Source organism: Saimiri boliviensis, chromosome 1 (genome assembly GCF_048565385.1).
Source record: "Saimiri boliviensis isolate mSaiBol1 chromosome 1, mSaiBol1.pri, whole genome shotgun sequence".
Classification (NCBI taxonomy): Eukaryota; Metazoa; Chordata; class Mammalia; order Primates; family Cebidae; genus Saimiri; species Saimiri boliviensis.
The window spans coordinates 250,520,697-250,548,260 of record NC_133449.1 but is presented as its reverse complement, the minus strand read 5'-3'; the positions used below and the strand labels follow the sequence as shown (position 1 = coordinate 250,548,260).

Here is a 27,564-nt window from a genome sequence, read left to right as displayed (position 1 = left end):
ACCCATATTAGATTACATAGCTATGCAAATATCCTACAGAATATCCACCATCTCTAATGATCTCTTCCAGCACAGAATTGTGAAATCAAAGTTGTGCCTGCTACCTCCTCTGTCCCAACACCCAATACACACACACACACACACACACACACACACACACACACACAATTTCCTTCTCTGTGTTGGATCATTCCGATCAACACACAAATACGTCATAAGATCTTTTATCTTACCAAATTCTCCATTTCTCTTCCTTTCTTTCAGTAAAAGTTACCAAAAGAGACTTGTTTCCCATTCCTCGCCTCACATTTGCTTCTCAACATACTCAAACACACTCAAACCTATCACCAAAACTGCCTTTGACCAAGTTATTAGGGGGTCTGCATTTTTTGACAGGTGACTTCGTGGTCATTGCTCAATCTGTGTTCTTTGCCAGCCCCTTTTTCTTCCTAGGTGATCTCATCCAGTGCTCTGGGTGAAGACTCTATTACCAACTATGGCTTTGGAGCTCCAGATGTGAGAATATTCAACTAGTGACTTGACATTTCTTGGTGGCATTTCAAAACTTCACCTTCCCATATCCAATCCATCAGCAAGTCCTGTGAGTTCCTCCAAAACAGAATCCTAATCCATCCATCCTCTGATCCAAGCTACTACCGTCTCTGCCTGAACTATTGTATTGCCTCCTAAGTGGCCTTCCCAGTGTGGTGATCACCACATAATATCCAAAGTGATCTTTTTAAAACATGAATCAGATCCTATCACCCTCCTGCTTAAAACCCTCCGGTGGCTTCCCATTACTCTAAGAATCCCGACTCCTCCAGGACTTGGCCTCTTTTTCTCCCTGACTTCATCTTTCCCTTTTTTTTTTTTTTTACTTACCATGTTCCATAACCCTTTTTTCTTGCTTGAACATGTCAAGCTCCTCCCTATTCATGCTTGCCCATTTGCATTGCAACAAGGAATACCTCAGGCTGAGTAATTTATAAAGAAAAGAGGTTTATTTTGCCTCAGTTCTACCAGCTGTGTGAGAATTGTGGTGCTGGCATCTGCTCCTGGTGTGAGGCCTCAGGAAGCTTGAAATCATGGCTGCAGGCAAAGGGGAGCTGGTATATCACATACAGAGAGAGGGAGCAAGAGAGAGAGGACATGCCAGGCTTTTTTCAACAACCAGCTCTCACACAGCAAGAATTCACTCATTACCATGAGGACACAACCAAGCCATACATGAAGGAGCCACTCTCATGACCCAAACCCCTCCCATCTAGACCCATCTCCAACACTGGAGGTCATACTTTAACATGATGAGATTTGGAGGGGGAAAAAGCCTCAAACCATATCACTACCTCAAGTGCCTTTGCATTTCCTATTGGGAGATGCTTCCTCTTGAGAGATATCTCCCCACGGATATTTTCAAGTTTGTTACCTTCTTATTACTTAGGTCTCAGCCATTCATGTCATCACCCTATCAAAAATTGCTACCCCTAATCCCACACCATGGGACTCACATAAAGAGAATGGGGTCCCAGCAGGAAACAGATAACACAAGCAACTTAAGACACTTTGAAAAGAATTGTGTAACAGCACGGACAGAATGAAAGGAGACCACAAGGAGATTGTAGAGAACCATGGCGCTGGCAATGATGGAGTGCTGTTACCATCCATAGGCATGAATGAAACCCGGAAACACAGAAGACTACATGGAGAGGACCTCTGGTTGAGATATAGCCAATACACGGAGACCAGCACCTCACTCTCCTCTCTTCCTGCAGTTTCCTGCCAGTGCTCTCCACTGGCCGAATCCACTTGGACACAGGAAGACAAGGGACCTTGTTGATGTGCAAGCCAGTCAATCACCCAGGGTGTGGACAGTGGATCTGGAAAGGCTACATTAGATATCCAGCCTACTGTCTTCTCTTTATCCTGCCTTATTTTCTTCAAGGCATTAATCACTGTCTGACATTATTTATGTGTTTACTTAGTATCTGTCTCCTGCACAGAGCTCAGGACATAGTAGGAGTTCAATAAATCATTTAAAAATCAAATTCATCTCATCTTGAACTCTGGAAGTCACAATCTGCCCAGGGACATATGCCCTATTTGTATATAATGAAGACACTGATGTTAAAGATTATTTTACCAGCCAGGTACAGTGCCTCATGCCCGTAATCTAGTACTTTGGGAGGCCAAGGTAGAAGGATTGACTGAGTTCAGGAGTTCAAGACCAGCCTGGGCAACATAGTGAGACCCTATCTCTACAAAATTAAAAACTAAAAACTTAGCCAGGCATGGTAGTGTGTGTCTGTAATCCCAGCTACTTGGGAAGATAAGAAGGGAAGATTGCTTGAACCCAAGAGTTAGAGGCTACAGTGAGCTATACCCTGTCTCAAAAAAGAACATTTTTCCTAAACAGTTATTTTGTGATTTATAGCATAAATGGGCTTTAAATGGAAAACCACAACACATATATTCTTATCTTCAATTGGGTAGAATATTTGGGGAAACTGCAAACAACAGGAAGTGGGAAAAAGAGTCAGAAGAAGAGGGTAATTTTGGATAGCAGCACAACTCCCTGCCCATCATGGTGAATCTTTTGCTTGCCACATGTGAGATATTATAAAACTGTCTGCCAATTTGTCGTTCTTCATTCATCTGTATTTAAAATGTTATGTAAATCATTAAAGACATAGATGATTTAAAAGACACTATGAACCAATGACCTACTTTTTATAGAACATGAAACCCCAACAACTACAGAATACACATTCCTTTCAAATGAACATGGCATATTCACCAAGATAGAGTGCATGCTGGATCCTAAAACAAGTCAATAATTTAAAAGAACTGAAATCATTCACGTTTTCTGACCACAGTAGAATTAAATGGAATACCAGTTACAACAAGATATCTAGAAATCCCAAATATTTGGAAATTAAAAACACATTTCTAAATACTTCATGGATTAAAAACATAAATCACAAAGAAATTTTAAAAAAACATTTTGTACTGGATAGTAATGAAAATACAGTATATCAGAATTCCTGAGATTTGGCTACAGTAATACTTGGAAGGATATTTATAACTTTAGATGCTTCTATTAGAAATGAAGGAAAGACCAAAATCAGTGACCTAATATTCTACTCTAAGAAACTACAAGAAGAAGAGAAAAATAAACCCACTACAGTAGAAAACATAATAAAGATAAGAACAGGCTGGTCATGGTGACTCATGCTTGTAATTCCAATGACTTGGGAGGCATAGGCAGGTGGGTCACTTGATGACAGGAATTCAAGACCAGCTCAGACAACATAGCGAGACCCCATCTCTAAAAATAAAAAGAAGAAGGAAAAAAGATAAGAACAGAGACCAACAAAATGAAAAATAAGCAGGAAAATTAATGAAGTCAAAAGCTATATCTTTGAAGATTGACAAATCTTTTCAATCTTCGTCAATCTTCTTTTTTTTTTTTTTTTTTGAGACGGAGTTCCGCTCTTGTTACCCAGGCTGGAGTGCAACGGCACGATCTCGGCTCACTGCGATCTCCGCCTCCTGGGTTCGAGCAATTCTCCTGCCTCAGCCTCCTGAGTAGCTGAGATTACAGGCACATGCCACCATGCCCAGCTAATTTTTTGTATTTTTAGTAGAGACAGGGTTTCACCATGTTGACCAGGATGGTCTCGATCTCTCGACCTTGTGATCCACCCGCCTCGGCCTCCCAAAGTGCTGGGATTACAGGCTTGAGCCACTGCGCTGGACCCTTCGTCAATCTTTAAAAAGATTGACAAATTCAATTACACTGATTAAGAAGAGAACACAAATCACGAAAATCAGGAATGAAAGTGGGTTACGACAACAGATCATTCAGACACTAAAAAGCCAGTAAGACAGTATTCATGAACAACTTTATACCAAAATATTTGACAACTTAGACAAAATAAACAACTTTCTTGTATGCCACTTAATACATCCTGGAACTGAATTGACTCAGTTTAGCAAGTGAGGTAAATCTAGAGTATGCCAAATTACCAAACACAGTCTGAGAGAAAAGCCTCTAGAGTTTGCTAACATTCTATATGATATGAATGAAATAGAGACATTGGTAGATACTCTATTTCTTTCAGAATAGAACAAATTAGTCCCACAGCTACTGGCAGTTGGCTTTTTTTTTTTTTTTTTTTTTTTTTTGAGACTGAGCCTCACTCTGTCACCCAGGTTGGAGTGCAGTGGTGTGATGTGATCTCAACTTATTGCAACCTCCGCCTCCCGGGTTCAAGCGATTTTCATGCCTCAGCCTCCAGAGTAGCTGGGACTACAGGCGTGCACGGCAACGTCAGGCTAATTTTTTAGTATTTATTTTTAGTAGACAGAGGGTTTCGCCATGTTGACCAGGATAGTCCCGAACTCCTCACCTCAGGTGATCTACCAGCTTCAGCCTCTCAAAGTGCTGGGATTACAGGTGTGAGCCACCGCGACTGGCCTTGGCTGAATTTTTATTAGATCTGAGCCGTTCAATTTCAACTTCAGTTTACGATTCAACCTCACAGGCAAAGAATACAGGAAATGATACCAACGTATTTATCTATCAATAAACACTTGGTGATTTGAATGTGATTAAAGGATTCCTGTAGTTTGGCCCCCTTAAAACTGAAGTTGGAAAGGTCCTTTTAAATTTCATCTATAGAGGGACTACTTCCCACCTCATCCTATGAAATCAACATTATCCTAAATTCCAAAGCCAGATTAAGACACTAACACTACAAGAAAACTATGAAACAGTATCACTCATGAACACAGATGCAAAACTTCTAAATAAAACTGCCAAATTGAATTCAAGAACATATTAAAAGGACAAAATCATCTCTGGTTGCTTGGGGGATTCGGGAGGGGCTGGATCCCTATCTTGGTTGTGGTGTCAAAAAACCTATCAAATTGTTTACTTTAAATATGTGCAGTTTATTGTATCCCAACCATACCTCAATAAAGCTGTTTTTCAGAAACATTTGCCCATATAGTTTTGCCTTTGAGTGGTTGGGAGAATTAAGAGAAAAACGAGTGAAAACAGGACATCGTCACATTTTGTTCTTAGGCCCAAACTGGTAAGTTTGGGAACACGGGTTCACGATGGAGAGGCGGTGCTGTCTGGGGAGGGCTGAAACTCGGGTTCCCGAAGTGGGGCTGCTCCGGGGCCCAGGAGGGAGGGGGAGAGAACGTGGAGAAAGAGGCCGAGCTCAGGGGAACAGAGGATGGAACGCAGAGCGCGGCCGGGACAAAGGGGCAGGCGGGCCGTCGCGACTCAGAAACAGGGCGCTCCGCTACTGGGATGCGGTCTCGACGGCGGGGTAGCCCCTGAGCCCGGTGACCCGTTGCCCGCACCCGCCCGCGGAAGCACCCGAGCGACTGGAGAAAGAGAAAGGGGCCAACGGGGCCTCCTCCCAGCTCTACGCGGCTCTCATTCAGAAAGCTGAGGTCAAGAAACGGGAAGGACGGAGCCCCGGAGCAACAGAGGCCAGGCGCTGCCAGGGGCACGGAGGGCGGAGCCAGGGGAGGGCGGCCGACTGCGGTCCCCGCTCCTCCCCCGGCCGGGGCGGACCCGAGGCCTCGATCCGCCTTCCCCGCGCCGTCCTGGTCACGGCCCCGCGGGGCAGCCATGCCGGGACGCCTGCTGCGGGGCCTGTGGCAACGATGGCGCCGTTACAAGTACCGCTTCGTTCCCTGGATCGCGCTGAACCTAAGCCACAACCCGAGGTGAGAGGGCGGGGCGGCCGCACGAGGAGCGCCTGGCTTCAGCTCCCAGACGCCACCACTGCTGCGGGACGGAGGCTGAGAGCCGGAGACAGACTGGGGGCCTGAGGCGCGCGGGCGGGGACTGAGGCGCGCGGGCGGGGACTGAGGCGGGTGGGCGGGGCCTGAGGCGGGTGGGCGGGGCCTGAGGCGGGTGGGCCCTGGAGGGCGGACCCTTAGGCCGCGGAGGGGTTTAAGTAAGGACCTCTGAGCAGTGGCGGGCGGGGCCCGGAGCGAGCCGGCGGCCTGTAGCGGCCGGTGGCTTCAGGTGGGCGGGGCCTGTGGCCTCTTTCTCAGTGTCCGCCGCGCTGCCGGGCCCGCTCGGCCGGGTTCGCTTTCGAGAGCTGTTACCTGTTCTTCCCTGTTGGTTTTGGCACTGGCTGGGGCGCTTGTATCTGGGCAAAAAAAATGGAAACTTTTTAAAGAGACCGCTCTTACCGCGTGAGAGTGCGTGGCCTTTTCTCCACCAGGGCTTAGGAGCTTGAACTTCCAGGGTTTATTTTCATAGTTCATGGAAAGTACTTCACGTGGTGAAAGCAGCCCAGCCCGGCTGAGAACGGCGTGGAGTCGCTCGCGCGTTGAGAACGGGCAGAACACCGCTCACGGCAGGTCGGGGTGATGGGTTCGGATTGGGGTGCGTCCCGCCGGCGTTATTAAGGACGCACTAGCGATCTGCAGCTCAACCCCGTGCTCACCCAAGAAGCTGATTGTGCCTCTCTGAAGTCAGTGTCCGAAAAATAGGGAAACAAAGCGCTTTCCCGAAGTTGCATACTAGGGAAACAGATCAGTTGTATCATGACTACGGAACTGTGAGGCGGGAATGACAACCTTTATGTTCAAATAAAAATAGTCCGAAAAGAGAATGGTTATGAAAATAAGAGATGCCGTTATTAAAGACGTTAGTACTCCTGGACGGAATGTCAACGAAGTATGTGATGTTCGGTATGTCTTTGAAACTACAAGGCCATCTTTTAAAAGCCATTGAATGTGAGGTCATTCATTCACTGTGATGACCTTCAGCCTGGCTGTTGGGTGTAGTGCGGGAAAGAGCTGAGCTTCGTTTCTGCCTCTGGCTGTCCCGCTTACTGGCTTTGGGACCTTGGTCAACTTCCCTAGCAACTTTGCTTTCCCAGTCTGCAAAAAGGGAACACCCCACAGCGTGTAGTATAGAATGGGCCTTTCATAAGTACTGGCTACTTGGGTGGGAAGCGTTGGGAGTTAGGTAACTAACTAGAACTCCCCCGAACACTTCTTTTCTGAACTGCTTCCGGCCCTTCACACGCATGAGGATAAGCTTATAGTTCATTAAGGCCAGTAACCCAGAAAGTATGCAGATAGTTTGGCTTTTATCCGTTGAAGGGGTAGTGAATAGAAACTTTTCCCATTTTCAGGACCCTCCGATATGTTCCAGAGGAATCCAAAGACAAAGTTATCTCAGATGAAGATGTCCTAGGAACATTACTGAAAGTTTTCCAGGCTCTATTCTTAAATGATTTCAATAAACAATCAGAAATCTTGACTGTGCTTCCGGAATCTGTTAAATCAAAATATGAAGACCTACTGGCAGTTGAACATCAAGGGGTGAAACTGCTTGAAAACAGACATCAACAACAAAGTACCTTTAAACCAGAAGAAATTCTTTACAAGACTTTGGGTTTCAGTGTTGCCCAAGCAACTAGCTCATTGATTTCTGCTGGAAAAGGTGTCTTCGTTACTAAAGGATTTGTACCAAAGGGCGCGGTCGTATCTATGTATCCTGGTAACAGCACGATTAGTATTATACTTTGCCAAGCTTCTTACATATTGATAAATATAACTTCAACAAAATACCCAGCTCTGTAATCCTTAGAGTAAGAGATTAAATTGAAAACTCGAATTTCCATAGATTTTTACAATTCTAATTTGGAAATTGTTTGTAAATTGTTATGTGTTAGAAAGTATCCTGGAGTATTTGTTGGGATAAAAGCATTTTTTTTAATTCAAGGAAATCTTTCTAGTCAATGTTTACATTTAGAACATAGTAAGACCTACTTTGACAAATTGCTTAAAAAGCACTCGAGAAAAAAGTGAGTTTGGTTTAATTGATAGCTAAAGATCAAAATGGTATGGATCAAAACATAAAATACAGTGTTTAAACCCATAAATCACTAAATAAAGACCGTCCTGCCCTTTCTATACATGGAAAGTAAGGCAATTTTCTAGGCAAAATATTGTTGACTAAATGCTCCATAGACTACATTATATGTTAAACTAACATTATGTTATTCGGTATAGTGGAAAGTGTGTATGTGAATATTTGAGCCGGATAGACCCATGTTTTTAAAAAGTAATTCTCCCATTTTTGAATTTTACATTCCCAAGCAAGGGAGTTTCAGTTTCCGGCTGTACAAGTAACCTGATTGTGTGAAGACTAAATAGAATAAATAAATTAATACTAAAACAAGTTTAATAAATAGATTAACATGCCTGGAACATAGGAAGCACCCAGTAAATATCACCCTCTTGTTAGGTGTGGTTCTCGGCATTACAGGCATTTGTGTCTGCTTGTGGGTATATGCGGGAAATGGACAGATGTGACTTTGAAAGGCCTACTGAATCAAACCTCACCTTTGTGCTATACAGGCTAAACCTGAGCATTGGTGTCGGAAAGTTTCCAAGAATCAGTAAATAAGGGAGTTTTATATTTTTTATTGCTTCTATGAAATGGGAACAAGCATAATTAAATTGAAAAAAAAAGTTTTCTTTTCTTTTCACCAGTAAATATTGGGTGCTTCCTATGTTCCAGGCATGTTAATCTATTTATTAAACTTCTTTTAGTATTAATTCTCCTTTTGTTTTTTGTTTTTTGCCAGTGAAAGGAGAAACAGCCTTAATGTCAGACTCATCTGTTCCCATATGTCTGTATTATTTAATTATTAGCAAAGTGAATTTCTTCAAACTCTTTAGGTGTCAAGTCACATTCTACTTAAAATATGTGTCTGTGTGTGTGTGTGTGTGTGTGTGTGTGTGTGTGACTTTGTAAAACTGAGCCTAAAATGTGACGTTCATATTATTATTAACCAAGATACCCATATTCTATTTTGCTGTGTGGATAAATTGATTCTCTGCTCTATCTGCTATTGGACATCCACTCTTTAAAAGGTGGAAAGTAACTAAAGAGAATGTAATTATGTTCCAGAGAAGAGTTCTTATCACAATGTTTATGCTTTTTCATATTGCTGTAATATTTCTTTGTCTTGTTGTATAATAGGTACAGTATATCAGAAGTATGAGCCCATCTTTTTCCAGTCCATTGGAAATCCATTTATTTTTAGATGCCTGGATGGGGTGCTCATTGATGGGAATAACAAAGGAATATCGAAAGTTGTGTACAGGTAAGTGATGTCCATCTTCAAATTTAATTATAGAAGACAGAACCACACTTCCCACAATGGTTATGACTAACAGCATTTTTGCTTTATTTTTTATAAAAAGAGATGGGGTTGCTGTGTTTACCAGGCTGGTCTCAAACTCCTGGCCTCAAGCAGATCCTGCCATCTTGGCCTCCTGAGGTGCTGGGATTACAGGCTTGAGCCACTGCACCTGGCTCAGCATTTATATTTTAAACAAAATTCTGTTTAGATAGTTGCTGTGCAACAACTCAATTGCCCTATTGATTATATAAAACTCTTCGAAAAAATACACTTGTTTAATTCTAGTGTTGTTTATATTTTTGAATTCTATTTTAAAATACAGATCCATTAGCTAACGCTTTCACCTGTTTCAGATCATGCAATGGAAGGGATCGACTTGGCCCTTTAAAAATGAGTGATAGTACATGGCTAACATCAGAAATTCATAACCCCCTGGCTGTGGGACAGTATGTCAACAATTGTTCCAACGGTAAGAAGGCATCATGGGCTGTGAGATGAGATGTAGCAATGGCTAATTCTACTTCTTTGTTATATGACTGAGTGCCAAAGGCAGTTGAGTATAACATATAATAAGCTAGTCAAGTCCTTAAGCAAGTATCACTTTTAGAGGGATGATGTCAGAGAATTAGGGGAAATAATGCTAGACATTATTTATAATTCTTTAATTTACTATTTTTCTTCTGATTTTGTAGTGAATATAGGCAACTGATAACAACTACCCTTTTGATCATTATTATTTTAGCATTTTTAAACTAGAAATTACTTGGTCAGTGCCTCAATATAGCTTTATAGATTAATGACTAGACTAGTATCTGCTTTCTGTTGCTAAGTTTGTGAGTCACTATATCTTCTTTAGGACTTGACTTTCCCATAGGTAAAAGTCTGATTGTTTGATTACATTTAACATGGGCTTTGGCATTAGTGAGAAATGAAGTCCAAGCCTGACTCTTTTGTTAATACTTAAACTTTAACATTTCTGAGCCTCTATTTTCTGATATATAAAAAGTGAACAATAAAACATACATATATGTTTATTATGTATGTTGGTATATATTATCCAAGCATATGCTTATTATATATGTTATTTATGCAAAAAGTAAATAATAAAACATGTTTTATATATGTCTTATTTACTTTTTGAGTATTTTATTTTATATATTTATGATCTTCTACATGTATATCTACAAATATAAGTAAGTAAATAAAATCTAAGTGCCTAGAGCATAGTAGTAATTATTTTGAGCATGTTTTGATAATTTAGAAAAGCAGACATTAAGTATCATAATTCAGTTGTTTTCCGTGACCTTGTATAATGGTTCTTTATCTAAAAATTATGTGCTCATTCCTAGACAGAGCAGCTAATGTCTGTTATCAGGAATTTGATGTGCCTGCAGTTTTCCCTATAGAACTGAAGCAGTATCTTCCAAACATTGCCTACCGCTATGACAAACAAAGGTTAGTTTGCTAAAAGAGCATTTCATATCTTCTGTCCTATGCTATACTTAAAAAAATACAGAAGGAAACGCTATGTAGAATTTGGGGATTCTTTTTAGTGAAAAATTATAACTTAGATTTTTATGTTCATCACACCTTAATGTGTTCATGTAGGCTTATTTGAAATTGAACATTTTCCTTTAACCTAGATTCATTCTGCTTATTTTTACCCGTTTTTATTCTGTGGTACTACTTCATAAGTATCCACCTTAAAGTTTTTTCAAGTGATTCTGTTGTTTTTCCTACTCACAAAATCTTCAAATATATTTTTACTTTGATCATTTATAATATCATGTTCTCTACCTTGTATGAAAGCACCCAGTTGAAGAAAGAGGCCAAATTATACTATGATTTCTTTGCAAATTTCACTATTAGATTCTTAATAATGAAAAAAAAGGACTATATCCAGAAGACACATATTTTAATGTTGCATTTATTTTCTGTTCATTAAGTAGAACGTCTACTGAGAATATTCAAATAACAATTTTAACATATAGATCATTCTGGAGAGCTAAGAGTTCTTTGTTAACAGTGATGTAGAATGGTATAATCTTTATTATTTCACTGAGTTACTAGCAAACTTTATTTTATATAGGATCTATTAAATTGTCCTTCTAAGGAGAATGATATTTAAAACATGAAATATTTCTTATACTTAAAACTTGAGGCCAGTCATAGTGGTTCAAACTTGTCATCTCAGCACTTTGGGAGGCCGAGGTGGGTGGATTGCTTGAGCACAGGAATTCGGAAACAGCCCAGACAACATGGCAGAACCCCTTTTCTACAAAAAGTACAAAAATTAGCTGGGTGTGGTGGTGCACACCTGTACTCCCAGCTACTTGGGAAGCTGAGGTGGTAGGATCCTTGACCCTGGGAGCTGGAGGTTGCAGTGAACCAAGATGGCACCACTGTACTCCAGCCTGGGTGGTGACAGAGCCAGATCCTGTCCCCAAAAAAACAAAAACTGAAAACTTGATAACTTTTGCCTCTCTGCATGTGTATGTTTGTGTATCAATTAGCTTTTCTTAGCCATGTACTCCAGGGCATGTTATTAGAACTTTGAAGGTGTACATGTAACAATATCTTATGATGTCCAGAAAAAAGTATTTTTTAAAATTCCAATTAATTTTAAGTAATTTTATTTTTCAGAATATAAGATACAAATGAATAAAAGAAAAACTATAATGTCATTTTAAAATCCTTTTTGTGATACTAGTTTTAGGGGCCTAAACTTAGAAACAGCATTGTCAGAAGAAGTAATCAGTTGTATAGACAAGAAGAAGTAATCAGTTGTATGAACATTGATTTGTGATTTTTTAAATGATATAGACATACTCTCATTGAGAATACCTGCATCAGGGATAAGTACTATTTCCTCATGGAAATCAAACGTATAAACTAAAATGTAAGGAACCTGAGTAAAGTTATTTATAAAACCCATATTGGTTATATTAAAAATATAAGCTTATATTTATTAATGTTCTACCTTTTGTATGTTTTTCTTTTTGTTTTCAGTCCACTTCGATGTGTTGTTCTTGTCGCACTTAGGGATATCAGACAAGGAGAAGAGCTTTTTTCAAACTACTACACAATTGTCAGCTAACTCTGTGAATCAAAAATTAGGTTTTCTACTCAGCTACTGAGTTAATTCTAAGTATTTTTTTGCTAATCACTTCTCTGAATTCTACCTGTAGAACAAATATTTTGAGACCTAATTGGAATGGGAATTTTTTATGTTTTTGTTGATATTATATTTGTTCCAGTTTCATGATAAAAGCTATTTGCTTCATTACAATTTCAAATTTGTAATGGAATTCTAATTTTAATTGGTTTTCATCTAAATACACAATAGCTTATTAAATTAAAACCTACTACTTGAACTTATAATTTCAATTTTTCTTTTGTTTATTTTGTAAGCTCTGTGGTGATTTATAAAATTGTAGCCTAGCATCAGCAGTTCTTGTAGTACTGCTGTATACAAACTTCTGTAAAAACTTTATTTTTACAGAATCGAGTAAAAAATGTCTATGGTGTTCTCATGAGTAAATTGCTGTGTGTATATGTAATGTAAAGATTGCTTGAGCTGGGTAAGGGGAAAATGTGAGGTTATTATACTATTGTCTTTACTCTTTGAACATTTTCACAGCAAAGAAAAGGTGAATAAAAAAGTGCAAGATAGTGTTGGTGGAAGGAACACTTATTCCACGTGTTTCACGACTTCATGTGGAGGCTTCCACTAGTAATGTTCCTAGCCTCTCTCTCCACCCACTGAAGGAAGACTGCCTGCCTGATTTTGTTTGAATAACTAGGCACCCATGTCCTATACCCTTCTAGATCCTTCTCTGTGGACTCTGCCTGCCAGCAGAAAAAAATGTATCCTGACAGTTCTCTGCCTTGTGCAGAGAGTAGCCTGTAACCAGCCCATTCAGTGACAGTGAGTCTAGGTGTAATATATTAGCAAGCCAACCTGGCTGCAGCCTTGAAGCTACCTTCCCCAGTCTTATTAGCAATAGTTACTTTGACCTCCATCAACCTGACTCCAGCTCTCTGAGTTTCAAACTTGGATAGGAAAGAGCATGTTCTTGACTGGGCTCCTCAAATCTTCAAGGAACCTATATAACTATATTCTGACCACCTTCCTTACCATAAGCTTTACTCACCTAGTTTATTGCAATTTCAGTAGCCTCTCAATTGCCTTCCTTCTTTCCACTCTTATCCCCCTTACACTACATATCGCCAAGTGTGATTTTTCTTTTAATGAGTCAGGTCTTGAAAGACCCTGCTCAAAACCCTATTCCTATCATGAAGTCCTTCACATGCATGATCTGCTATGACCTCAGAGCTCCTCTCCTGTTCTCCCCTTGCTCACTCCACCTGGCCCACACCTGCCTCCTGGCCACTCTTCGAACCTCCCAGGCACATTCCCACCCCAGGACTTTTGCACTTGTTGTGCCTGTAAACATCTTCCCTCAGCCACAGAGCTTGTTCTCTCCCTTGCTGTCACCTCAGTGAGGAGCATTGCCTAATCACCCTATTGAAATTTACAATCCCTCAATGCCCCCACCCAGTATGTTCCTCATTCCACTTCCCTATTCTCTTTAGCACTTACCACCAGCAAGCTCAAGAAGCATACTATAGTTGGAAATTATGGCCAAAATGACTCCTAGTAACCCAGATGTAACTAGATAATCCTGCTTCCACAGGCTTTTCCATCTCCTAAAGCCTAAAGTACTAAGAGCTCTCATATGGCACTTGGTTGCATTCTTGCTGTATTCAAAATGTGTGTGCTTGATCCCACTCTGAAGGCATTTCTGTCATGTGTCCACCGCAGAACCCTATGCGCTAAGGTCCTTTGGTGTCTGAGAAGGAAGGAATGTAACCAGAGCAGAGGAGTGAGGGTTTTTGCTTTCCTTTTATCCCTTTCTTGGCCTTGTACAAACTGGGTATTATGGGCAGTCTGATCACTGCATATTAAAAATGGAACTACATACAGTTCTGGTCAGAACAAATGAAATACGGGGACAAACTTGTGAAATAAGACCAAGATAGGAGCTTTAGCTTGAAAAGATGTTTAGGAAAGATATGACTAGAGTTAATCCAACTATGAATAATATGGATAAGGAAGACCAGTTGACTGTAAATATAGACTGTCAAGTAATATTTGATCAAATTTCAGATACATCTTCCTAAAAGACAGTTACCTAAAACAGTGTTTGAAACATAATATTCGATGTTTCCTGAATTAAACTAAAGTATAATCCTTACTTTGGACTTTTATTATACATGGAAAACTATTGTAGAGGATTTAAAGAAAACATTTAATTTACCAACTTCATTACCTATCATGTATCTTATTTACTACATGTGAAACCAATTTAACAGTGGTATAATAGCTACCTATTTGGTATAGCTTAAAATTCATTAAATAACATACCTATTTTTGGCAAATATTCACACAAACCAAGAAAAAAAGATTCCCAGATTTTTATTTCTGGAACTGTACACCAGGTATTAAAGTACAACAAATACAAAATAATGCTAAAAAAAAATCAGTGTTTATGTACAAATATTAAAATCAATGCAACAACAGCAACTTCCTCTTGAACATCTGATACTGAAACTTGTTCTGATTGTCACTAATTTATCTCATACTCACAGGGTACTTACTTCAAACTGGGACAACTGGAATCACTGGTCATCTAAGAGGAATATTAATATCTACGATATTTAACAATAAAACTAATAGTTTCCTCCATTTAGTGAAAAAATTAGGAACTTTTTAAAAAACATAGTAATGTCAATATTTTATAAATTATTTCAATTTCCATTTGTAGACAATGTGCTTTGAAACTCTGGGCAAACAATCTCCTTGGTGGTCATGTTTATTCGTTAGTTTACATTCAAAGTTGAAATATTCACTAGAGACTTTGGTTAAATTAAATAGTATTACTAAGTACTATTAGATCTGATGTTCTCAAATATTTACGACCCTCAACATTTTAAAAATTAAAAAGGAAATGATTGCACAACTCTTTGACCTAATTGTACAGATTTTAGTATTTTTTAAACAGTAATTTACATCCTTCAAGTAAATTCAGCAGTTGACCATGACAAGAGGAAAACTAAACATTTAAAAAGCTAGCATGAAAAAGATGAAGTACAACTAACAAATGTATTGCTATAATCACAGCACCAGTTACACTTCTAAATGAATCCACTGTCCTCTTCAAATTCCCTGTACATAAAAGATATATCAGCCAACACTGCAATTGCTCACCATAAGTTTTTGGTTTGTTCATAAGAAAATATTGCAGGAAAGGAAAAAAAAGAATTTATCACAGTTTCTTATAAGAATTGTGCTTAACACTTGATAATAAAGGCATTATTGTTTCTTCATACGACTGCACATCAGTTGTTTTCTTGCTTCCAAACGCAATTCTTTTAATAAACAGTAACAAATTCTCTGTTAAGATGTTTAAACTGAGAGAGAGAAAAAAACAGTAAATCCAGCTTTTAAAAGAAAATTCAATAAATAGCTATTTTACATGGATAAAGTCATAGTGGTACAATTTATGAGTGTCACATCAAGCATGCACAAAAATGGTATTATACATGACAGAAGTAGTCAGAAAATATTGAATTAGATCTAAAAAGATATGAAGAATTTACACTTATATACAAAAATCTTGCAAATTATTGCCTCATTTTAACAAGGAATTAAAAGTAAACGTTACCAGCTAGTTAGCACTCTCTAAGAGGCTAAAATCAGATTGGCATTTAAAAATCTGTTAAACTAGCTGGAATTTATTTTTCTCTCATACCATCTTCTGGATTTTGGTCAAAAATCTTTATTTAAATAACTAAAGTGTCCATTCAACTTGCTGATAATCAAAACTTTAGATAAGAAACACTGTTTCTCTATCTTATATCAAGACCCCAGCAATGCATAGATAAACTGAATATATTACTGCATCAGCTACTGAGAATGGGCATGTTCATTTAAGTGCAACTGGCATTAGCATTCAGTCATCTTTGTGTAAATTATTTATACAGACCAGCCACTGTAAACCCAGAGTGAAAATTAAAGTTATAACAATGGAAGATTATGGAAGATTATGGCCAGTATCTTACTAAATTATAGAAAGTGTACTGATTTTTAATAAAAGAAATAAGGTTCAAAGTTTAGCACAACAACACAGCAATTAGAAGCTGACAACTTGGATAAAAATATAAGAAAGCAACACAGAGCCCAGGCTACCCATTATTTACTGTGTGCATACAGGAATGCTATACTTCAGATGTATAAATTAGAGACTGATTTTAAGTTATTAATTTAACTACTTTTTGTCCACTGTGCTAAACTAAATTTTATAGTAATGTGCTACTGCATAAACACTTCAAAGCAATCTTCATTAAAATGCTGCAAAGAAAAACAATACACGTCATCCAAAATGAAGGATGTCATTGCAGTTCACAGTTTGTATAATAAATACCCTCCCTTTCAATCACTAAGATCACTACATACTATCTACTCATCAGCACAACCTTGAAGCAAATTATACCTACAAGTATCAGCAATGCAGCCAAACATTAAGGTTTTTTGCAAAGCAACTAGTAAAAATCAGTAATTTTAATTAAGACGGTACAGAAAAGGTAATTCTCTATTTTTAACAGTACTATAAAAGCAGATTACACCCTAATACTGTATTACACATTGTTTGATTCCCCTTATAACTTAAAAATGCATGTTTATAGCGCAAAAATGGCCAAAGTTTAGGACAATGGCTTCTCATTCACAATATTTGGAATAAAAATAAAACTGAGTTTGAGACACATCTGAATGTCTATCACTTTTTAAAACTTAAGTGGTAATGTACCATTCTGTTTCAGATAGGAACTCACATTTTTCTTGCCAACTCTTCAAGCTTAACAAAAAAGCTTAAATATACTTCAAGGTTCTACTGCATTAGGTATAAAATCTAGAAGTCCCTCTAAATATTAACACTTTGAACTGCAGTGCTACAAACAACTTAAACGGTGTCCCAGAATGTAAACCATAGAGTGGCAATATCCTAGGCTTTGTAGACTGTGCCTCTGCAAGTCAACTGCCTCAGGATAAACTAAATTATCAATGACCGGTACGATTTTTTAAGATACAGTCTTGACAATGGTGGACAAAACCCCATCTGAGTACCACATCTTTAAAATGCCAAATTTTTAGCCAATAATGAAGTTACACAGAAATCTCCTGGCAGTAACATGACCAATTCTGTGTAAGGTAGCCCTGGTCTAGAATTTTGAAACAGGATCCAAGCAAGCGTCTTCATTATTTGCACACAGTTCCTCGTGCTGGCTTCCATAAAGATGGACTTGCTGTTTTGTAAACTGAAGTGCTCTAGTTGAATAACATGAGAGAAGTTTCCGTTTTTAAAAAATCCTTGCATGTTTGTGCAGTTTAAATAAACCTACCCCTGCTTTTATTAATTAAGAAAATAAAACCAAAAAAATGCTACATTGAGCAGGGATTGGGATCGGTACCTGTAAACATTGTTATTCCACTGCATCCATTACGGCAAAAGGAATTTACACAAAAAGAAGCCACACCATTCAGTTCAGAAGATCTGTGCTGGTTTTGAGCTGGTGGCCTCTGTCTACAGGTTTTAAAATTGGGAGTGAGGGCAGTGGGGAACACAAAAGAATAGAAAAAGGGAGCGGGGAAGAGGTATTGGGAGATGAGGAAGAGAGAAGCAGAGCTTAAAGCTGCACCACAGAGTTCAATCTTAGTTCCCAACTCTGCTGATCATAGTTCATTTCCACATTTATGGATTGAAAAATGAAAATACTCTTGATAAATCAAGATATAGTTCTATACATACTGACATCACTGATGTCATAGTGAGAAAGGTTCAAACTTCCAGTGAAAGACTATGCAAACCTGATAGCTCCCCTCAAGTTCACTGCTCTTGCACACGCAGTTTCCGGGCTCCTCACTCAGGTCACTCAGAGTGCAGGGCCGCGTGCTGAAGAGCATGGGCACTGATGAAACCATTGGTCTCGCTGGCAGACAGACTGCCAAAGTCAGCCACCGAAACAGCCATTTTGGCACTGGTGATGTGATGTGTGTGATTTTCAAAGTCCACACCCAGGTTACTTACAGAAACTTCATTCATAAAGGATTCAGGGACAGCAATGCCCATTTTCAATCTTTTTGCTGGTCTCTCTGACTCTTCACTACAAATGTTCATAGGGTTTAGCTCCGAGTGATAAAATCCAGTCTCAAATAAATTAAAACAATCACTTTCCCCATTGCTGGGCAGGGTGAGTAACTCTTCTGTTACAACAGGCACATGATTAACTTGTCCACGGGGTGTGTTGCCCAGTGGAGGAAAGCTATCATCCAAGCAATTCACATCCGTGGGGTCGCAGACGGTTGCTACACTATTGGTCAAAGCTAAAAAAAAAATAAAATGGAAAACTGTTTAAGTAAGTGGTTCTATGAAATGAAACAGAGGACACAATTTTGCAACAAGCTGTTCTAAACAACACAAAAAGATCTTCGTTTTACCTGTCAAATCACTGGCAGTGAAGGAGTTGAGAATGTTTAGCTGTTGATCAGGAATAGGCTCAGGCCGGTTAGAAGTTAAGGCTGAAGCATTTACCGTCCCACCCAAAGCTTCTGTTTCATCTACTAAACGATCCATATAGTCCCTGAAAAACACACGCCAGTAATTTTATGACTGTACATCACAGTTAAAAATAAGTCTTTGAAGTCAAGCCCACAGTACTTACGTAACTCCAGGGTGATGGTTATATCGTTTTTTCCCAAATCTTGTCTGTTGAGCAAAGTAATCATAACGTTCAGATTTCTTCCACATATAGTAGAATGCTACACATTCAGCAACTGTCCTAGTTCTCACCTAATGAAAAAGTTGAATTTTAAAATAAACAAAAAACTCAACCATTTTTTGTGGAACTTTTCTAACACTACAACTTCAATCCATGGGTCTTATTTTTCTATCTTCCCAATTATAAAGTTCTCAACACTTTTATTAGTGGAATGCCTTTACATTTAATAACGAGGCCATTTTCAAAAGCCCAAGCTTTTTTAAAAATCAGAATGTATTAGTTTATAAAACAATTGTGTATCCAGAGATTATCTTACACCTTTACAGAAAATCCTACAACACTGGCATCCTTTACTTCTCTTCACTGAACTCTGTGATTTTGACGACAGTGAGGGTTAACTTTGGATTAACTAACCCCTGAGGGATCCATAAATGGATTTCACTGGGATCTATTAATTCACAAAATTATATTTAGATACACTTTTCTAGGGAGAAGGAATGCAGCCTCATCAGATTGAGTTTCACTTTCCAAAAGAGATGAAGAACCCTTGGCAAATGGACCGACAATCTATAGCATCTGGAATTTAAGATGATTTACTAACTAAAGGCAGGGCTTTCTCCCTCCAATATGTTTGGCTTTTAGATCCAACAGATTTTGGAAATAAGAATAAAATTTAAGCCTCATCAACTTGGCTCCACACCCAAACCAGGGTTCCTCTAACTACATACAGCCACAGATATGAATTCAGATGTATGAACAAAATTCTTCATCCTTATCCAATAAACACTTTCTCCCTTGCTTAATCAGTACCCAGTAAGGAAGTTTCAGTATCTCTATCCCAACTCCTTAGTTGTGATATAAGATTGCTAATACAGAAACAAGCTTTTTAAACCAAGAAATACAGTATACCTTTCAACAAACATCATTAACTATAAGTCTTTGCAGAGAATGCAGGCTTCATGGGGCCACAGACCTTTTATGTCTTATTCACTGATGTATCTCTAGTGCCTAAAACAATGGTAAGTGGAGTGGAAGGACATAACTGTTTACGGAATGAATGGATAGAGTAAATTTCATAAGTCATTACAAAACTGTTTTATTTTTACTTAAAAGGACAATGCAGACTTCTTTAAAAATGTTCTATCTATTCACTAAATTATACGCTTTATCTCATCTTTGAGAAACATTAGGTTTTCAAACATACAGAAAGTGTGAAATTTTCAACATCAATACTGAAAGGTCTAGCTAATGCAGTAAGACAAAAAAAAGAAATACAAAGTATACAGATTGGGAAAGAAGAAATAAAATTGTCTCTGTTCACAGGTGACATGACTGTCTATGTTGAAAACTCCAAAGAATCAATAAAAAATCTCCTGGAACTAATAAGCACTTGCAGCAAAGTTTCAGGATGACAACTGAAATCTGAAATTTAAAATATAAAACCATTTACACTAGCACCCCAAAATTAAAATACTTGGGTATAAATCTAACAAAATACATGCAAAATCTATATGAGAAAAACTACCAAACTCTGATTTAAAAAAAAGAACTAAATAAAGAACTATTATATGCTCATTAATACAAAAACACTTCATTGTTAAGATGCCAGTTCTTCCCAACTTGATCTACAGATTCAGTGCAAACCCAATCAAAATCCCAGCAAGTTATTTTGTGGGTTATCAACAAACTAATTTTGTACAGAAAAACAAAATACCCGGAATAGCCAACATAATACTACAAAAAGATAAAATCAAAGTACTGACACTCCACAACTTCAAGATTTACTATAAAGCTATAGTAATCAAGATAGTATGGTATGGGAGCAGGGGGAGAGAAAGACCAATAGATTAAAGGAAGTCAGAGCCCAGAAATATACCCCACAAATATAGTCAACTGATCTTTAACTAAAAAGCAAAGGCAATTCCATGGAGGAAGAATGTCTTTTCTACAACTGGACATCCACATGAAAAAAAAAATTTAGACAAAGGCCTTATTCCTTTCAAAAAATTAACTCAAGATTGATTATAGACCTAAATGTAAATGCAAAACTATAAAGCTCTTAGAATATAACTCTGGAAAATCTAGGTGACCTTAGGCTTGGCAATGATTTTTTAGATAAAATGCTAAAACTTTTACTCTGCAAAACACACTGGTAAAAGAATAAAAAGACAAGCCTGAAAATAGGAGAAAATATTTACAAAACATATATCTGATAAAAGAATAGAATCCAAAATATACAAATAACTCCTCAAACTCAACAAGAATACAAACCACCCAATTAAAAACTTGGCAAAAGATCTGAATAAACACCTGAAAAAAGATATACAAATGGCAAATAAGCATAAGAAAAGATGGTCAACATCACACTCATGAGGAAATTACAAATTAAAACAATAAAGAGATGGCATTAAAAACTGTTACAGTGGTGAAAATCCAAAACACTGACACCACCAATTGCTGGTGATGTGAAGCAACAGAACTCGTTCATTACTGTTGGAAATACAAAATGGTACAGCCTCTTTAGAATAAAACGTATTTTTACCATTCTATCCTGTAATCCTTACTCCTTCATATTTAGCCAAAGGAACTGAAAACTTACATCCACATAAAAACCTACACGTGAATATTTATAGTAGGTATAATCGTAATTGCCAAAACTTGGAAGCAACCAAGATATCCTCTAATAGTTAAGTGAGTAAATACACTGGTACATCCATATCATGGAATACTATTCAGTGATAAAAAATAATGAGCTGTAAAGTCTGAAAAAGAAAACAAAAACAAAAAGCCCCATGGTAAAAACTTAAATGCATAGTGCTAAGTCAAAGAAGCCAATCGGAAAAGGCTACCTACTGTAAAATTCCAACTATATGACATTCTGAAATGGCAACAGTACAGATAATAAAAAGATCAATGGCTGCTAGAGGTTGTTGGTGGGAGCAGGGGGTAAGGTCAAAGGAAGAATAAAACATGGGATCTTTAGATGAGTGAAACTGCTCTGTATGATACTGTACTGGTGGACAGATACCACTATATATTTGCCAAAACACAATGGAATGTACAGCAGGAAGAGTGAACCTTAATGTAAACTATGGACTTTAATTAACAATAATGTACCAATACTGGCTCATTAATTGTAACAAATGCACCACACTAATGTAAGATATTAATAATAAAAGGTATAATAATAACTATAGGGGTGGAAGGGACATATGGGAAGTCTATACTTTCTGGTCAACTTTGCTGTAAACCTAAAACTGCTCGAAAAACTAAAGTCCACTAGGTTTTGTAAAAGTGTAAAATACTGATCTACCCACCCAAATACTTCTGAACCCTGCCTTTCTTTGATGAAAAGAGGAAATAAATGAAGCATATTTTAATAATTATTCCAACTATTCTAATGAATATATGTATATACTTTAAATAGACTTTAGAGTAGTTTTAGGTTCACAGTAGAACTGAGCAGAAAGTAGAGAGTTCCCATGTTCTCCTTCTTTCAACATCCTACATTGAAGTGGTACATCTATTAAAAATCCATGTACCTACCTGACACATCAACACCCAAAGTCCATGGTTTACATTAGGGTTTACTCTTGATGTTGTAGATTCTATGGGTTTTGACAAATATATAACATGTCTCTACCACTACAGTAGCACACAGGATCGTTTCATTGCCCTGAAAATGGTCTGTGCTCTGCCTATTCATCTCTCCCTCCTGCCTAGGCCCTGGCACCAGTGATCTTTTTATTGTTTCCACAGTTTTGCCTATTCCAGAATATCATATATTGAGAAACCTACAGTATGGAGTCTTTTCACATTGGCTTCCTTCACTTAGTAATACACATTTAGGATTCCCCATGTCTCCTTGCGGCTTCTTAGCTCAATTTTTTTAGTGCTGGATAACAGTCCAGTTCTGGAGGTGCCACAGTTTGTTTACCCTTTCACCTCAAAGGACATACAGGTTCCTTCCAAGTTTTAACAATTACGATGAAAGCTGCTATAAACACTTTTGTGTGGACAGAAGTTTTCAATGCATTTCGATAAATTCCAAAGAGCAGGACTACTAAATTATATGGTTAAGAGTATGGATGGTATTATAAGAAACTTCCAAGCTATCTTCCAATGTGGCTCTACCAGTTTGCATTCCTACAGGCAATGAGTAAGAATTCCTGTTGCTTCACATCCTTTCCAGCATTTGGTGGTGGTAGAATATGTTTCTAGTTGTTTTGGTAACAAATCTTCTTCTTTCAGCAACAGCTGTTCTCACTGCTAAAGAGAAATTATTCTGAGGCCACAAACCTCTGAATGGCTTGATAAGAAATGAAAGTCAAGGAGAAATGAGAGTGGGACTTCCTTAATACAGAGAATCCACTTTCTGTGTTAACTGTTTCTGTGAAAAGATATGTGAGCATACTATCAGCCATCCCATAAGTAGGCTGTGACATCTCTGAGCAAATTAGTCATGTTAGAGTGATATCTGAAATGCTACTGGCAGGGGAACATTAATAAGTTGTTGCTTTTTTCCTACTTAAGTGACTTATAAATGAGTTGCTTACATTCACTGTAATTGGTAATTTTTGTCTGTACAAATCTGCCCAATTTACCTTATTCTTCTGTATAAGATGAAAATCTTTTCCAAAAAGCATGAGTGCATGTTCAAAGCTTCGGCATTCTTCTTCCGTCCATGCAGTCATTCCTTCTAAAACAAATTTCAAATAAAATTTGTGGGCCCCAAAATTCCTTATGTGAATCACTGATTTATTTTCAATATGTCTTCTCTGTAAAAGGTAATAAACTCCCTCTCTCTCTCTCTCTCACACACATACACACACACACACACACACACACACACACACACACACACACACAAATTCTGTATGCAAGAGATTTTAGTTAGAATTACCAGAGGTATGCGTACTACAGATCAAGTCTAGAATATAAATATATAAACCCTGCTTTTTCGTACTACATTATGGGATAAGAGTTTAACATTTTTCTGTAACATACTTGTTTTTCTAATTAAAAAAAAAATTCTTTAAACAGTGAGCATATTTTTTAATTAGAAAAAAATGTCTACCTCCTTTACAGGGGGAAAGCAGCTCTGTTTAGTCTTACATCAAAACCACAAGTTACAGCCAGGTGCAGTGGCCCATACCGGTAATCCCAGCACTTTGGGAGGCCAAGGCAGAAGGATTGCTTGAGCCCAGGAGTTCAAAATCAGCCTGGGCAACATGGCAAAACCCCATCTCTACAAAAAACAACTTAGCCAGGCATAGTGGCAGGCACCTGTAGTTCTGTCTACTTGGGAAGCTGAGATGGGAGGATCATTTGAGCCCAAGAGATCAAGGCTGTAGTGAGCTGTGATCATGTCACACTGCCCTGCAGCCTAGCAGATAGAGTGAGACCCCGTCTCAAAAAAGACAAAAAATAAAACCACAAATTCTTTTAATTGGAGACCATAAGTAAAGTATAATCAACACATATTTATTTGAAAGTGATGTGTGGAGTGCTATACTCTGGAAATATGAAGGAAATAAGAAACAGTCCATGTGCTCAAAATACTAAATCCCATTTAACTTCCTAGCAGATGTTGGTGATTCCCGTATCTACTTGGGGCACAGATCTGGAAAGTCTTCACAGAGTCATACCCTAGACTTAAGAGTTAGTTATTACTCATCTGTATCTCTGAAGAATCTCATCTGATACTGAGGACCAGGTCCCCAAGGCCATTAATAGTAGTCTGTAATAAAGCTGAAAAGTAGTTTGAACTAAGGAAGAAACCAGTATTTTTTAAGAGTTTTGAGAGCTTAAAATAATTTTTTCAAAGAAGCAACTTTCCGAAAGGAGACATTTTAATAGACTATCTCAATTCACAAGTTTACATGCATTAGTTTTAATACTTTTCCAAGTCATCTAGTAATAAGTATTATTTTCATTCTACATATACTTAAAGCTATGATGCATGCAATTCATTTATATCATGGCAAAACATATGAAAATAAAAGTTAACCATTTTCCTTGACACACATAAAACAAAAGAACTATAAAATGTTATTAATGATTACTAAAAATACACTTCGTAAAATAAATTTAGTGGAATATATTATATATGTTTCTTTTTTAATCTTTAATTTCTCTTTCATTTCCTGTCTGGCTAAAAACAAAACAAAACAAAACGTGTTTTGAACAAAACCATAAAATTAAGTCTTTTTAATTACTTTGAACATATTGTCATCTCTGGGGTCTGCTTTGTTCTGTAACTATTTCTTCCAGAAAGTAGAGGTGGCGGGAGAGGGGGGACTAATTTGTATTTGAACAACCTCTGATACATCTAAAAATAGAGGGCAAGAAAAGGAAAAATTATTTGACATGGAGCTGAACCAGATCTTACAAAAGTGTTACAGAATTGCTCTGTCCCTTAGGATACTTTGTTCATTCTGATCCCCAAATGACCATCTCTTGCCATTGCCCTCTCTTGAACCCAAGTGTTTCTCACCTTGAGAGGCCTTTCCATTGCAGCAGTACCTTTCGATAGCTTCCTTTATATTGTGGTTACACTTGAGAAGTTCATATAGTGCCTGGGGTGGATATTAAATAAAAAGTATTCAAAATTCATACTTAACAGCATTTTTAAAAACAAGTACAGAAGTCTTAATACTGGAGTCTTGATAAATACTGAAATCCTCTCTAATTTCAGGGCATTTGAAGGTGTATTTGTTAGTCTATGTAACAATCGTGCAGATTAACTCTGGTACCAAGTGAGTTTGTTCATCCTCACACTACCTCTCAGAAGTCACCTCCCTGTATCACTTTTGATGGATTTTTTTTTGGTTGTTGTTTTTTAAAAAAACACTAGGTCTAAGATGAGAGTTTTACCTATTTTAGATGGTTTTTTTCTAGTCTGGAAAAATTAGTTTCCGTCTATCCCCTGATGTCATTTCCTCCCTGTCTTTTTTAGTTTTAATAAAAGGGAACAGCAGCAGGCCTGGAGTAACAGGGAGGGCACTTCAGGCTAGGTTTATAATGGGCTCAGTTATTTGTATTTACCATGAAAGGTGCCACTTATTAAAATTAGAGTATCTTTCTATTAAATCTGCTTGGAATTATAAACGTAATAAACAAGAATAACAGAATTCAATTGAAAGTTAAATAATCCACCTTCCCAAGTAAGTTTTAAGGAAGCAAAGATGGTTCAGTATTAGGAAAATTTTTATTTTATTTTTATTTTTGAGACGGAGTTTTTCACTCTTGTTGCCTATGCTAGACTGCAACGGCATAATCTCGGCTCACCGCAACCTCCGCCTCTCGGGTTCAAGCAATTCTCCCACCTCAGCCTCCTGAGTAGCTGGGATTATAAGCATATGCCACCACACCCAGCTAATTTTGTGTTTTTAGTAGAGACAGGGTTTCTCCATGTTGGTCAGGCTGCTCTCAAACTCCTGACCTCAGGTGATCTGCTCACCCTGGCCTCTCAAAATACTGGGATTACACAGGCGTGAGCCACTGTGCCAGGCCAGGAAAACTTTTAATACATCCACAGGCTACATTTAAAAAAATTATCTCTATGCTAATTACCTGGATCTGATCATTACACATTATATGTATCAAGACATCACTGTGTACCTAAATATGTATAAATGTTAATTTAAAAAAATCAACAGCTGCTAAAAAAGCATCTGATAAATCAATATTCATTTCTAATTTTAAAAGACAAAAACTATAACAGTTATAAATAAATGGATATTTCCTTTCTATAATAAAGACAGCAGAATCAAGTTCAGTATTATTCTTAATGTAAAACCTTAGATGTATTACTTCCACCAAAAGCAGGCCCCAAATCACTATTATTACCAAATATCTCAGTTACAGCTAATGCATTAAGACATAAAGCAGAATAAGAAATAATGGTAAGGAAGGAACAAAAGTATAACTTAATAATGACCTAAAAACCAGAAAACCACTCCATAAATGTATGTAATTATGATGTGTCAAACAAAAATGATTATTATCAAAGAAGTTTTTAAAAAGCAAACTAGAAAGCCTGAGAAACAACTGGAAAAGTCAAGTTGTTTCAACAGTTTACATTTTTTTTAAAAAAATTGGTATTTCTCAACATCAACAATATACAACTATAATGGAGATCCCCTTTCCAATAGCACTGAAGACACAGACACACATAAAAGATATTGAGGAATTACTGAGATGCATGTGATTTTCAAAAAAGCAAAAACACTTGAGTTTCTAATGTTGTAAAGGTTTTAATTCTTCTAAAATTAATATAGACTTGAAATGTCAGTACAAAAACCTAATGAGATTTCTTTTTGATAGCTAGTATGACTTCCCTGTGTTACTTCAGAATTCAAGTTTGAGTCTGCCTACCTCTGGATACTCATTAGTCAGGGTTCGGGATTCTTAGTGATAAAAGTATATGAAAGAAGCAAAATGATGTCAGAGGGGCAAAACCTAGGGGCATCAGAAAAACTTAAGAGACAATGTTCCCATCCCCATCCCACATATCAGGAAAGTATTC

General features: G+C 37.7%; 2 protein-coding genes across 5 annotated transcripts in view; one reads left to right on the top strand and one right to left on the bottom strand.

The window, feature by feature from the left end:
- The first annotated feature begins 5,597 nt into the window (after positions 1–5,597).
- SETD9 (SET domain containing 9) lies at positions 5,598–14,925 on the top strand. Of its 3 annotated transcripts, none has more exons than XM_010336602.3 (6): positions 5,598–5,745; positions 7,173–7,540; positions 9,032–9,155; positions 9,548–9,663; positions 10,544–10,649; positions 14,847–14,925. In XM_010336602.3, exons 1-6 carry the CDS (start codon positions 5,648–5,650, stop codon positions 14,917–14,919), a joined length of 885 nt encoding a protein of 294 aa, XP_010334904.1. In that variant the 5' UTR covers positions 5,598–5,647; the 3' UTR covers positions 14,920–14,925. The 3 variants fall into 3 exon arrangements, with proteins under 3 accessions (XP_010334904.1, XP_003925888.1, XP_074241856.1); XM_003925839.4 differs by lacking the exon at positions 14,847–14,925 and adding an exon at positions 12,204–14,601; XM_074385755.1 differs by lacking the exons at positions 5,598–5,745; positions 14,847–14,925 and adding exons at positions 6,089–6,723; positions 12,204–14,601.
- MIER3 (MIER family member 3) overlaps positions 14,658–27,564 on the bottom strand; it is a 33,052-nt gene continuing 20,145 nt past the window's right edge. Inside the window, exons 9-13 of one of the 2 annotated variants that reach the window (XM_039467679.2) lie at positions 25,531–25,612; positions 23,639–23,733; positions 18,978–19,105; positions 18,754–18,896; positions 14,658–18,639 (exon numbers count right to left, since the gene is read on the bottom strand). In XM_039467679.2, the coding sequence (XP_039323613.1) occupies positions 18,185–18,639; positions 18,754–18,896; positions 18,978–19,105; positions 23,639–23,733; positions 25,531–25,612 (903 nt within the window). In that variant the 3' untranslated portion in view covers positions 14,658–18,184. The remainder of the gene's footprint in view (positions 18,640–18,753; positions 18,897–18,977; positions 19,106–23,638; positions 23,734–25,530; positions 25,613–27,564) is intronic. The other variant, XM_039467683.2, reaches the window with a different exon arrangement.